Below are 14,326 nucleotides of genomic sequence, written 5' to 3'. Positions count from 1 at the left end.
GAATTGAGGAGAGAGAGAGAGACATTGAATTGAGGAGAGAGAGAGAGAGAGAGAGACACATTGAATTGAGGAGAGAGAGAGACACATTGAATTGAGGAGAGAGAGAGAGAGAGAGAGAGAGAATGAATGAAAACGTTATTACAGACCCAGGGTCCAGATAAAAGACAAGGCATTACATACTAAGCATAAAAAAAATTCTTAGTTTAAGAATAATTTAAATCAGTGTCCTACAAAGAGACAACTATACCAATGTCTCCACAGCTGCGATTGGTAGCGTGTATACTAAACCTTATGTTCGATAAGGCCGAGAAGATTTCATTATCAGAGTCATTAAGCCGGCCAATACATTTATACATGAGGTTTCTTAAAACAGCTTGTAGAGACTCCTGCAGCCACAAACATTTCACTTGCACTAGACCAGGGGTAGCCAACACGGTGCCCGCGGGCACTTAGTCGCCCGCAGGGGCAACGTGAGTCGCCCGCCGGGCATGTTCTAAAAATAGCTCGCCAAGCAAATCCAAAATTTATAAAATACACAAAACAAAAAAGGAAATGTAATTAAAAGAACCTACCCTATGCATAAACGAAACCTCAATCATAGCGAACCCTATCTACTTACTACAACTCTATATCTATCTAACACCCCTCCTCCCCCCACCCCCACAATGAATATCGACCAATCACGTTCTTGCTTGATTTGCGGGACCAGCGTTGCAGTCGGGAAGAAAAGCAATCTGGCACCTCCCCGCTGATTTTCCTGAGTTTTACTGTGTGTGTGTTGCAACTTGCATATATATTTATTGCACTTGACGCACACATGGCGAAATTTCCTTGAAAAAAACAGTTTAAAAGGGGAGTGATTAGTCAAATATGCATAAATGAAAAGATAGAATGCTAACTAAGTAACATAAGATAAGAATAAACAAGTTGTAATGATTTTTTATTGGTTTTGATCATATCCTAAAGATGTTTGGATTATTGAAAAGTATACAACTCCCTTTCATATGAGTGTTGAGAGCTGTATCCATCAATTCATTTTGTGCTCCAGATTGATGCATTTCACTTCAACATTTAAAAAAAAATTCCCCTGGAGGATGTGAGGTCCCCCCCCAAAATAAAGCAGGTTAAAATAATTAAATTGCATACATGTTATTTTAGTAAACACTGAAAACGGGTCCCACAGACCCAAACAGCACACAAAGGTTAAAGATAAGCATATAATAATGTTCAAATGTGCTAAATATATACAGTGCAAAAAACAAAAAAAGAGGATTAAAAGTAGCCCCCGACTTGTTTTATTTTTTTAAAGTAGCCCTCGTCCTAAAAAAGGTTGGTGACCCCTGCACTAGACCATCGAGGTCTCTTCTGCAATATCCTCATGGCATCATTATAAGCTACTTGAAGTTTCCGTAAACTTGCTTTTCTGTAGTTTGACCACAAATGTGAAGTATAGAGCGGTGTGCAATATGCTCTGAACAGAGACATCTTCACTCCATCTGTACATTCACGAAAAACTTACGTAGGAGAATGTTTGCTTGTGCATACATCATGCGGCATTGCCTATAAATATCTTCATCATCTGTCATTCGTTCTGTAATAAAGTGTCCAAGATATTTTTACTTATTACAGGCACTAAGATTAATATCAGACAATTTAAAATCAGGTCATTTAAGATATTTATTGTCTTTGGTTCTAAAGATCATGACAGCACTCTCACGGCCCCTACACACGGCGGCGTGCGTTGCCGCTTGGCAGTGGGCGTGTCTTGAGCTCAGGGAGTTTACGCGAGCAACAACCAATCACATGAATCTCCCCTGTCAATTGCATAAACAGGTGTTTACATGTCACACTTTATATGACATTAATGTCTATGGTGCTATTTTACGCAACATTCCATGCTGGCTAAATACTGTCTACGCCTGCTAGCTGTCCATTCAAACGAATTACACTGGATATAAACTCCCCAATCAGGCTAAAACCTACCAGTTTCACCCACTGTCTCTGCCACCCCCCTCCATGCCTGGCTCCTCCGGTTTGTATCCCGGTAGGTGAACAGGGACTGATCATAAAGCACCGGGTGATTCCCTACCGCCACGATTATTTTCTCCTTCATTTTTTGGCCTATGAGGAAATGAACTGCGGTCTGGCTCTCCCAGCATACACGCAGTTTGATTGGCTAGCGCTTGTACTGGCAGATTTGCATAAGCGGGATTTGATTGGCTGACGCCTCCGTCGAAGCGTCAAAAGTAGAAAATTGCTCTACTTTTGCAGCGAGCACTGCGAGAGAAGCTATGCTTTGCTCCCACAATGCAGTTTGGCGAAATGTGACGTCACCCCATTCAAAGTGAATGGACAGAAGCGTTGAAGAGTCAACGCACGCCGCCGTGTGTAGGGGCCGTTACTGGCGTTGTATTTGATGTCATGTTCCACACCATACACAGAACAAACAGCAAGAAGCTGCTGAAGACCAGCGCTAGATGGACTCAGCACAACAAGATCATCTGCATACATAATATGGTTCACTACCAATCATGCATCCAGTATTACAGGCTCTCAGTCGCCTGGACAGATCATCAATATAAAGGTTCAAAAGAACTGGGGACATAATTCCACCTTGTCTGACCCCATTGCTAACCCCAAATGGGGCTGAGACCCTATTGCCCCATTTGACTTGCATAGTCTGCTGGCCATACCAGTAGAGCGAGAGAGAGACAGAGACTAAATTGAGAGGAGGGAGAGGAGAGAGAGTGTTTCCTTTCTTTCTTTTTACATTTGATACTTGAGGTTTTGTAATATATTGTTTAATGAATTAATTGTATTTGTATTTTTTTTTCTTATCATATATCCTTGATGCTTTGGCAATATTGTTCACCTGACATTCATGCAAATAAAGCATATTGAATTGAATTGAATTGAGAGAGAGAGAGAGAGAGAGCGAGCGAGCGAGCGAGCGAGCGAGAGAAAAGTAGCTAATATCTATGAGTCATTTTTAGAGACCAAAAGAAAAGTGTTTCTCCGAGTATTTATATCTTACATTTAGGGCATGTTTTCTGCCGGTGAATTCCTAAAATCTAGAGATGAAATACTGTATGTTTAGTGATTAATACATACAGTATTTTGTGAGATATCTGTTCCAACAGGACAAAGTTTACAGGACGGTTAGCACATGGTTTAAAACGCTACAAAAAAATGTTGTTTGTTGAAAAGCTCAGAGAAATGTGTTTTACACTTTGGGAAATATGCTTATTAACTCCATTTCCAGCAGTAAAATGGGTCGATTACTTCGATTACTGGAACAAGGGGGAAGTGAGCTTCAGAGGAGCGGCAAGGTGGAGTTTTGTTCACAAAGGAGCTCATAACTAAGCGACTGGGAGAGATGTTATGTAACTACAAGTTGTTGTTATCCTCTGAACTTCACCCTGAGGGTTTCTTAGAGTGCTTCACGGTACAGCTGTGAGGAATGATGATGAGTTGTCCAGAGGCACGTCAGGGACCATCTTTAAAAAGAGGTGATGGAAAAGTGCTATTCTGGGGGCGTCGTGGCAACACTTCTAACACTTCCTGTACGAGTGAGCAGCGAAAGAAAACTTTTAAAATGCACTTTTTGTATTGATTTAAACGAGGGGTGTCCAAACTTCTTTCTCCGAGGGACACGTACAGAAAAATATACGAAGGGCTGGGCCGCTCGCAGGAGGTTTATCGCCTTATCAGTTCAGTTATGAGTTAGCAAAATCAAATCAAATGTAGGTGCTTGAAAAAAAACCAGCTTAAATCAAAGCTCTCCATACGGTTTAATTAAAGATGTTGGCAGTTCATTCTTAAAATGGATTTCTTATAATCCCTCCACCTGATCCTGGGTGTGGCATCATTACCAGGTGTTATCATTGCCAGAGGCCTGTACTACGAAGCTGGTTTAAACATCCATGACTTAAACACTGTATCCAGGATCAAAGCCACATAGCTGCACCTGCAAGGTGAATACAGCTGGTAAAAGAAAAAGTGTTTGAAGGCGTACATTAACAGGTTTATGATATCACTGCCCCGTCTAAGACACCATCTGACTTTAATTACATTTGTCTCGAGTGTTTCGTCAACTTAATGTGTTGCTAAAAATAATACTTCTGCATACAGTATGTGACACTGTGAGTGTTGCACGGCCAGATACGGCTCAGCTGACTCAGATAAGGAGATATATGATACATTTTGATGTGATATGCCGCGGACTGTACTTAATGTTACTCTGATCCGGTTACTTATGTTGTGGCAGATATTTAAGTAAGCTTTCTTAACGCTAATGTTATAATAGTCAGATTGCTCTGAAGATGGGAGGTGATATTCTATTAATGTTCACGTTCACACAGTCGGTGATTTCTGCCGGCCGTCTTTCCTGCAACGGCAGCTTTTCTGTATTTCCTTTCTCCTGTAATATGACTTGATCGCTTTAAACTCCGCACACTGAGCTCTGATTGGTCAGCAGGCAGTGCTTTCACTGAGTTGATCTCTTAGCCTGCAACCTAACCTGCTCCGGGGCAGGCTAGCCGCTCAGCATAAGTTACCATGGAGATCTAGCCCGCTAAAAAGAGAACCAGCTTCGTAGGACCGGAAACCCAGAGTTTACCCTGAAGTTAGCCGGCTAAGCGAAAATCCTGCTTCGTAGTAAAGGCCTCAGGCGTTATCATTACTAGGTGCCCGAACCACCTCAGCTGATTCCCCTCAACTTGAAGGGGCAGCGGTTCGACCCTCCCAGGATGACTGAACTTCTCAAAATGGAGGTCCCCATGAGGGGAATCATTAATTTTAGGGTGAAGACTTGGTTAGGGTGAGGGTGAGGGTGAGTGTTAGGCATGTGTTGGTTAAGGTTAGGATAAGTCTCCAGGAAATGCATGCAAGTCAATGTAATGTCCCCTGAAGTGATGTATACATGGTGTGTGTGTGTGTGTGTGTGTGTGTGTGTGTGTGTGTGTGTGTGTGTGTGTGTGTGTGTGTGTGTGTGTGTGTGTGTGTGTGTGTGTGTGTCTCACCTGGAGTTCCACTCTGTGTGTTTGTTGAGAGGAAGCCGTCCATACCCCGGCGTGAGGATCCAGGAGAGGTGAGGGCTGGCCACCGAGAAGAGGAACTGGAAAGTCACGAAGCTGCCAGCGACCACGGTCAACTCTCTCGTCTCCATCACTCACCTAAACACCCGACAGAGGGGGAGGGGGGAGGGGGGAGGGGGAGATACACAAGGACAGGTTCAACCGATGACTGTCAGTAGAAGTCGACATACAGTTGCAAGAAAAAGTATGTGAACCCTTGGATTTAATAACTGGTTGACCCTCCTTTGGCAGCAATAACCTCAACCAAACGTTTCCTATAGTTGCATATCAGACCTGCACAACGGTCAGGAGGAGTTTTAGACCATTCTTCTTTCCAAAAGTGTTTCAGTTCAGCAATATTCTTGGGATGTCTGGTGTGAATTGCTCTCTTGAGGTCCTGCCACAGCATCTCAATTGGGTTGAGGTCAGGACTCTGACTGGGCCACTCCAGAAGGCCTATTTCCTTCTGTTGAAGCCATTCTGTTGTTGATTTACTTCTGTGCTTTGGGTCGTTGTCCTGTTGTATCACCCATCTTCTGTTGAGCTTCAATTGGTGGACAGATGGCCTTAAGTTCTCCAGCTAAATGTCTTGATCAACTTGAGAATTCATTTTTTCGTGGATGATGGCAATCTGTCCAGGCCCCGAGGCAGCAAAGCAGCCCCTAACCATGATGCTCCCTCCACCATACTTCACAGTTGGGATGAGGTTTTGATGTTGGTGAGCTGTGCCTTTTGTTCTCCACACATAGCGTTGTGTGTTCCTTCCAAACAACTCAACTTTGGTTTCATCTGTCCACAGAATATTTTGCCAGTAGTGCTGTGGAACATCCAGGTGCTCTTTTACAAACTTCAAACGTGCAGCAATGTTTTTTCTGGACAGCAGTGGCTTCCTCCATTTGCAGGAATCCAGGTAATTCAAAGGGTTCACTTTTCCTGGTGTTCAAACTAAAGAAGAAACAAAATAACAACAAAAGTAAGAAGTGCTAAGCTAGGTGGAATAAGGGCGAGGGGTTAGAGGATTTGGATTTGAAGGCGAGAGTGAAAAGGTGAGATTTGAGGGATTGTTTGAATGATGCGAGAGTGTTGGCAGATTTGACGTTTATTATTTTTTATTATTATGAAGCTGTCTTTGGCTCTTTCCCGCTGTAACAATGTACATTTCCCCTCTGTGGGGCGAATAAAGGTATTGTGATTGTGATCCTGTGAAGCTGGCACCCTGTGTGGTTCATCCAGTCCACAAAGAGAGAGAGAGAAAGGGGGAGAAACAGGAGGTGGGGGGGAGAATATGTCCAAGCCTGTCTAATGCAAGTGACATGAGAGATTTAGACAAGCTTACAGAGAGGGAAAATGAAACGGTAAAGGAGAAAGAGAGGAAGTGTGGTATGAAGAGTTGTGAATGTGAATACGGTGGAACAGCATTCACATTTATAAGCATATTTTGCAACGGGATTACCGAAGCGATTTGATTGGAGCAAAGCAGAAATCCCTGAGAAGAAAAACAAAGGCTGAGCTAAAAGAAAAGAGGATTGTCCAGATGGAGAGATAAGTTCAGCTCATGAGAAATAAGACGGGAATACGTATTGAGTCTGTATTTGACTTAAAAGATGCACGTCTGTCAACCCTTTTCTACGTTTAAATCATCTTGTGTTTTAGTTTCTTTCCTTGTCCATGACACTCCTATTCATCTCTCAGATTTCAGTTTGATAAGTACTTACTTCAACAATGTTTATTTACCCTTATGTTTGTATCAACTGTACATAAATGGTGCACGAATGAGTCCTAACACCCAGAAATGAGTTAGCATTTTGTCTAAAAGTTTAGTGAACGTGTTTTTGATAAGAAGCCTTAAAATAAGGTCTGTGGTTAACACTGTGAATACATCAGTAAAATACCCCACTGGCGAGTGTCCAATGCTTATATGTGGCTTTGAAACGTCAGATGCTAACGAGTGTCTAAATGAGATGACTAAACGTCAACACGCTAACGTTAGCCGCCTTTAGCTTAGCGTCATGTGACCGTTCTGTAGTTCCTTTATAGCCTAACGTTAGCTTTTTACTACTGGAGATAGCATTGATGCTTCTAAAAATCATACAATGGCGTGAACATGTGGAGATAGATCACTCTTTAGACATTTGACTTCCCTTATTGATGACACACTAATTGATCTCACAGATGTAGGTATTATCTGATCATTCTGCTGCTCTGTCCAAGAAGGGACAGAGCAGACTCTTTCTGCTGAGGAGACTGAGGTCTTTCGGGGTGCAGGGGCCACGCCTTCAGACCTTCTTTGACTCTGTTGTGGCATCAGCCATTTTCTATGGTGTCAGCATCTCGGCTGCTGACAGGAAGAGACTGAACAGACTGAACAGACCGGTAAGGTAGGCCAGCTCTGTCCTGGGGAGTCCTCTGGACACTGTGGAGGTGGTGGGAGACTAGGAGAATGGCAGCCAAGCTGTCCTCCCTGCTGGACAATGTGTCCCACCCCCCCCCCGGGACACCCTGTCCTCACTGTGCAGCTCCTTCAGCGATAGGCTGCTGCACCCCCGCTGCCTCACGGAGAGATACCGCCGGTCCTTCCTTCCTGCAGCGGTCAGACTATACAATCAGTGCAGCCCCTAGTTGACCCTAGGGCTGCTCAGTTAATCATATTTTAAAATCGCGATTACGATTATGGCTTGCAACGATTACGAAAATAACGTAATCGAAATAAAACGATTTTTTTTGTATTACTTTTTTTTTTTTTTATATATATATATATATATATAATTTTTTTTTTTGGGGTTTTCAGTTGAATTATACTTAAAGTTCAGGGTAATCAACTGATCAAAACATACTGTTCAACATTTTTTTTTACAATAAAATGATGTTTTCAAAGTCAATGGATAATCGTTTTTAATAATCGTGATATCAATTATTGACCAATGGAGTGAGAGGAATATGTTTTACCAAAATGTTGGCTATATGTTAAGGAGTTTTCAGGTTGTGACAGTGCACTGCAACATGTTTGTTGATCTTGTTTATTGGTATTTATTATTTTGATATTATTTATTTAAATGTAGACATGAATGTATAATTTATTTTGTATTGGTTTTTCAGTTGATTACCCTGAACGTATAATTCAACAGTTAAAAAGTTCAAATTATTATTTGTATTTGTTTTAAAGTACAATAAATGGATGTTTTCAAAGTCAATGAATAATCACATTTAATAACCGCAATTACAATTATTGACCCAAATAATCGAGATTATAATTTCTGCCATAATCGAGCAGCTGTTGACTCTCCCCCCCCTCCGACCTACACACACCACAACACAGACTATATCACCCCTTGCTGCTAAATACCAACAAACTATGTGCAATATCTACATGTCGTTACTAATGTGTAATATATACATGGATGCTAAATCCTTAGAACTGTTACAAGATGTGAATTTTGTAAATTGAGTAACTTCCTGCTGTTAAATACCAACCACCTATGTGCAATATGTGTAATATATATAGATGCCGTTAATAACTGTAATATATACCTGGCAGCTAAATGCGTAGAACTGTTACAGGATGTGTATTTTTTTTTTAAATTATGTCACTTTTTATGATATCATAACTTAGTACTTTTTTTTTTTAAATGCATGTTACATATTTAACATATGTAACATGCAGCTGTGGCTCTTTTCCCTGCTGTAACTACGCACATGTCCCCTCCGTGGGACTAATAAAGGTGTTCTGATTCTGATCTGACAACAAACGTGGGCGTTGTATGTAGATGACGTGGAAGCAGCTGACTTTAGAACACATACTTGTGCTCAGGAAGAGATCTGTTTACTCTCACTCAGCTCGACAAACTACAGGCCTGTGTTTTCACATCCGAGGCAATCAGTGGACTGAAATAGCCCCATTGAAAACAGGAAAGCAAGTTTGATCAGATGCCTTTTAAGCCTCAGTTAAATGACAAAATGATTCATTCATGGTAGATTGAAGTAACTGCTCTGATTGTAGTCTTTTATGATGTTGACAAAACAACATTTTGACTTCTCGGGGTCTCTGTTTTTCTCTGGGTAGCGCTGGAGTATTAGGACTAATCAGGGAAATGTACCCTTTTATCTAAGGTTTATAAATTAAGGGGCAAGTAAAGCAGTCTGAGCCGTTTGTGGTCTTCAACTCCGACTGAGGAATAGAAACAGCCTGACATTGAAAACACTTTGTTCCTCATTTCCATTTTTTGTTATGTCTGCAGATAAAACTAAACGTCTGGCTTTTTTGTTTAGCTTCCAACCGTCCACCTCTTTACATCTGCACTTACAGATATGCCGAATAATAGAGCATAGAGTTATTGAAATGTTAATGGGAAACACAATAAGTAATAGTACAATATCGAAAGGCAAACTATGTAAACAATTATCTGAATGATGTCCTGTCCAACATTCGATCAGAAAATTAAATCCTGGTTTGGTACAGGTCCTCTAAAAAATAAATAAATAAACACACCATGATCATTTGTATCAGGGCTCATAGACTTTTTCACCAATGATTTTCAAGGACTTCTCCAGGACCTTTACCTAATTTTCCATGACCAAACAAATTACTCTTTCTCAGCGGTACAACTGAAAATGGTTTATTTTAACATGGAACAGGAAAATGAGGTCTGACTATGAAACATGTTGTGCCTATCTAAAACAAATCCAATAGTAGCTGGCTTAAGCAACTAAAATCTCTCACCAGCAAAACACCTCGTTAGTTAAAAGCCATTTTACGTTTCATTACTATACCATACAGTTTTTATTATCATTATAGTATTACTATTTTGGCGATTAGATCAAATATAAATTATATTTGATGCAACTTTAGTTACATTTCCATGAGTTTTCCAAAACTTTGGGAAAAATATTGTTTTCCATGAGTTTCCCAGGGCCTGGAATTAGCATTTTGTATTTCCATCACTTTTCCAGGTTTTTAATGACCGTAAGAACCCTGTGTATCTATTTCTCAACGATAATGTGAATAGCAAAAATTATAATTTCTGGGACGCCATAGAGCTCAATTGGTAGCGCTTTAAAAAAAAAAAAAAAAATACAAATAATACAAATTCAATTAAATATATAAATGAAGTCTATCCTCATCATGACCTCTTACTTGTTCTTAATAGGAACGTAAATCTGTTGCGACACACCGTGCACACGTGGTCCTGGACTCTGGCCTGAGTAACGTACTGACTCTCAGATTAAAGACAAGCCATTTAAAACCACTTATTCAAGGAGGCTATTAGGATTGAGCTAGTAGACATTAACATCCACCAGACACAAAGGAGGAAACCTCATATTATAATGTAGGGAATAGGTTACATGTTGGGAAGGCCTTCTCTTTCGCAAAGACACTCATTCAGCCTATGGAAAGTCACATGACACTTCAGGAATGCAGCCGACATTAAGTTCTATTTTTACACTTAAAAAATGTCCAAAGTCATTCATGCACACTGTTCTGTCAGACACAAGGAAACAAAGCACCCCCCCCAAGACAAAGTGCCACCAAAAAAACACATCATGTGAAATAATAATGCCGTGAAGATTGTATCTTTGTAACCAGAGGCAATCTCCGGAACAATGTTACAGAGCTCGAAGAAGTCCTCAGGCTTTTCACTTAAGTAAACGTCCGTCAAAGTACAAAAGTATTGGCAATAAAATATACTTAAAGTACCAAAACTCAAAGTATATCATAAGAGTGACGGCCCGTTTCAGAATCATATACATTACTGGATTATGATGAATGTGTTCATCACAGCTGGTGGAGGTGCAGCTAATGTAATTAACTTGTTATACTACTGTTGGGTATCGTAACCTATAATTATATGTCAATGTGTTTAATTAAATGTTGATTTATAGTTTAAAATAGCTTATAAATCTGAATCGGTAAAGTGTAGTGGTATTAGCCTAAGAAATATAGTGGATTAGAAGTACAAGTAGCATACAGTTAAAATACTCGGGTAAAGTACCTCAACATTGTACTTGAGTAAATCTACTTCGTAACATCCCAACACTGCAATTTCCACTTCAGCTTAAAAATATATTTCCGTACGGGTATGCGCTCTGTTCAGTTATGATGCTCCAAATATCTGAACAAAGTCTTACACTGCACTGTATCTTTTATTCTTGTACACGTCTTCTTCCATTTTAGCTTGTCTTACTGGGATTATTTTAGCTTCTTTAATGACTGTTTTGAAATGCACTTAAATAACGTGTCATTATGCTTATGTTGTTTTTGTAAAAGCAATTGAAATTGTCTCGATACATACTTAAACTGGCCTTGCCTTCAGAAAAAAGATCTTCAGAATCAACACAGAAATGGATCACAATAGATTTCTGACAACTTCCTAAAACAGGTTTCCCACAAATCACAGCATCTGTAAGACAGGCCACCCCCTACTCCATTACCCATTTCCATTCTCAAAGACACTTGCATCACCAGGGATTCCCCCTCCTCCCTTTTCTTTGTTGTTGTCCCCAGCAGCTATGCTCTTTCCCCGGGCCACGTTAATCATATGCGGCGTATTCCTGAATAATTCATGGGCATTCTTCACCTGGCAGGCTGCTTCACACTGCCCCATAGAGAGACAGAGACACACACGAGCTGCTCTGCCGTCCACGTTTGACCTTGTTTCGCCGGACTATATCTTATTGCTGTCAGCAAACCGTGACCCCGTGACATATCGACCAAACATAAATAAAAAAAGTGGTTCAATTTCCCTCTCTGTTTTTCTGGAAATCTACCCCGGCCTGGGTCTGTAATCAATGTACCGCATTGCTACACCATTGCATTGCTTCAAGGCACAAATCTTGCCCAGCCTGATCTGAAGAATCTCGGCAGGCAGGCAGGCATGATGGGTCATGACATGAACACTGATAATTAAGTGCTGATTACATCCCTTTTATCAGACAGAGGTGTTAGCAAGTTAGCCTGCAGACTCTCGTGTAGCACAGTGACAACTGGCAAGTGAAAGGCAAAGTCAAAGTAGCAGGAATTGATATTATAACTGGGGATTTTCGCCCAGTTAAACGGACATAGATGTTAGCATTTAGCATTCAAACTCAAGATTATTGTACACCTTATAGCATAGTGGCAACTGGCGTGTGAAATGCAAAGTAAAATCAACTGAAATTGGTTTTTTATTCCACTTGTAAATGGAAATGATTGCACGGAGGGAGATGCTAACAGGTTAGCATAAACTCATCATCTTGTGCAGCTTTTAGCAAAATAGCAAATGAGATTATTGCCCAGTTTATCAGATGAAAATGTTAGCAGTTAGCATGACAACTCAGGAGTATTGTGCACCTTATAGCAAAGTGAACAACAAAGGTTTGGTCATGACTATATACTGATAAATGACTGGTGAGTATTGTGCACCCCAAAGCACAGTAACAACGTTGGGGTGAAATGCAAAGTAAAAGTAACTGTAATTGGCTAGTAGAGGTCAGCACATACACTCAGCATCTTGTGCACCTTTTAGTGCAGTAGTAACTGAGTTTATTGCCCAATTAATTGGACATAAATGTTCCCAGTTAGCATGCAAACTCAAGGGTATTGTGCACCTTGTAGCACAGTGAAATGCAAAGGTTGGGTCATGACTAAATACTGATACATTACTGGTGATAGCTGCCCTTTTAGCAAAGAGACTGAGAGTTTGGTGTATTTGAAGCTAATGCACCAGCACTTCAAATGCTTTTGAAAGGGAATGTACTTACAGGTTTCTCGTCTGATTGCACTTAGCTTTGGGTAAATGCAATGTAATGTATGTGAAGGAGTAGCAGTGGTTAGCCATCTAGCATGTTAGCATATAAACTCAACATCTTGTGCACCTTATAGCCAAGTAGCAACTGAGATGAGCAGTTAGCATTATGCACCTTATAGCGCAGTGAAAGGCAAAGGATGGTTCATGACTATATTCTGTTTGGTTTATTTGAAGCTAATGAACCAGCAATTAAAAATAGCTTTTTGTAAGGGGATGTACTTGCAGATTTCTTGCTATAATGAGTCTGTGTCTATATGTGTGATTGCACCTACAGTATGTTGCTTTGGGTAAATGTAATGCGATGTTATGTGAAGGAGTAGCATTAATTGGATGCCTAAAACTAGTGATAATTGTCCTTTAGTCGGACATACTCAGAGTATTTTTGCACCTTAGAGCACAGCAGCATTTGGTTCATTTGAAGCTAATGCACCAGCATATAAAATGGCTTATTGAAAGGGATGTACTTGCAGGTTCTTGCTGTTCTGAGTTTGTATATTTATGTATGGCTGATTTCACATATTGTGAGTATAATGTAATGTGAAGGAGTAGCAGTAATTCGCCTCCTTGATAAATCTATTATGCTTTGCAGTAAAGGTGGAAACACAGTGAGGCACTGCAGGGGAAATGGTGACTCAAATACAGGCCACGTTATCAATAAGGGTTGCCTAGCTTTAAAATACTGATATATATATATCAACAAAGAGCCAAAATAAGATAATACGCAGCCCTTTTTTTCGCACCTTGATGCTAAAGCTACGTATGATGTTGTTGACGAAGCCCAAGACCCGTAGGGTAAAGAAAAATGTCGTAAAAAATTAATATGTGAAATAGAAACAACAAAGAGGATATTTGATGAGATGGAAAGCAGTACAAGGAGAGCTGTGTTACCTGTTATCCGTCGCATAGGTCTGTGTAGGCGGATAAAGCTCCCGTTTAGCCTCCGTCTTCTCCACTTTCTTTACGTTAGCTAGCAAGTCGGCTAAAGTGATACAGCCCGCTCGCGACCCCCGGAAAGAACAGAGAGAAAAAGCCTCGCGCACAACGCCGGGTGCCAAACACCATTACACCCGGAAGTAAATAAGCTTTTTTTTAATCTAAGCTGTATTTTTCTTTCACTGCCATGTGATTCCAGGTCCGAGAGAAAAGTTTTATCTCGTTTTATTTTGGCTTTCACAGTATAAGGACCAACCGGTGATGTCGATACGTTGCCACCCCTTTGCACACGCCCCCCCTCCCCCCCAAGAGAGAGATAGAGGGGCGACACCCACAATGAACAAAGACCATATGCAATATTTAGTCGTTTCTTTGACAGAGAGACGCGTTAATAAACAGTACTGTAAATGCACCTGTGAGTCGTGAGGATGCTATTATCTGTTATATCTGGACAACTCAGATGTTTGAAGGTTGCCCTAAAAACGCATTATAATATTGTAAAGTATATAATAAAATAACATTAATAATATTATGATT

The 14,326-nt window shown here is 40.6% G+C and overlaps 1 protein-coding gene across 1 annotated transcript in view; it reads right to left on the bottom strand.

Annotated features, from left to right (window-relative positions):
- The window catches only part of tlcd4b (TLC domain containing 4b), a 40,498-nt gene extending 26,433 nt beyond the window's left edge, over positions 1-14,065 (bottom strand). Inside the window, exons 1-2 of the mRNA XM_079646845.1 lie at positions 13,745-14,065; positions 5,022-5,174 (exon numbers count right to left, since the gene is read on the bottom strand). Coding sequence (XP_079502971.1) covers positions 5,022-5,167 — 146 coding nt within the window. The 5' untranslated portion in view covers positions 5,168-5,174; positions 13,745-14,065. The remainder of the gene's footprint in view (positions 1-5,021; positions 5,175-13,744) is intronic.
- Positions 14,066-14,326: the final 261 nt, after the last annotated feature.

This window comes from Notothenia rossii (assembly GCF_949606895.1).
Source record: "Notothenia rossii genome assembly, chromosome: 8".
Lineage (NCBI taxonomy): Eukaryota > Metazoa > Chordata > Actinopteri > Perciformes > Nototheniidae > Notothenia > Notothenia rossii.
Note: the sequence above shows the minus strand (reverse complement) of the source record. Positions and strands in the feature narration are given on the sequence as shown.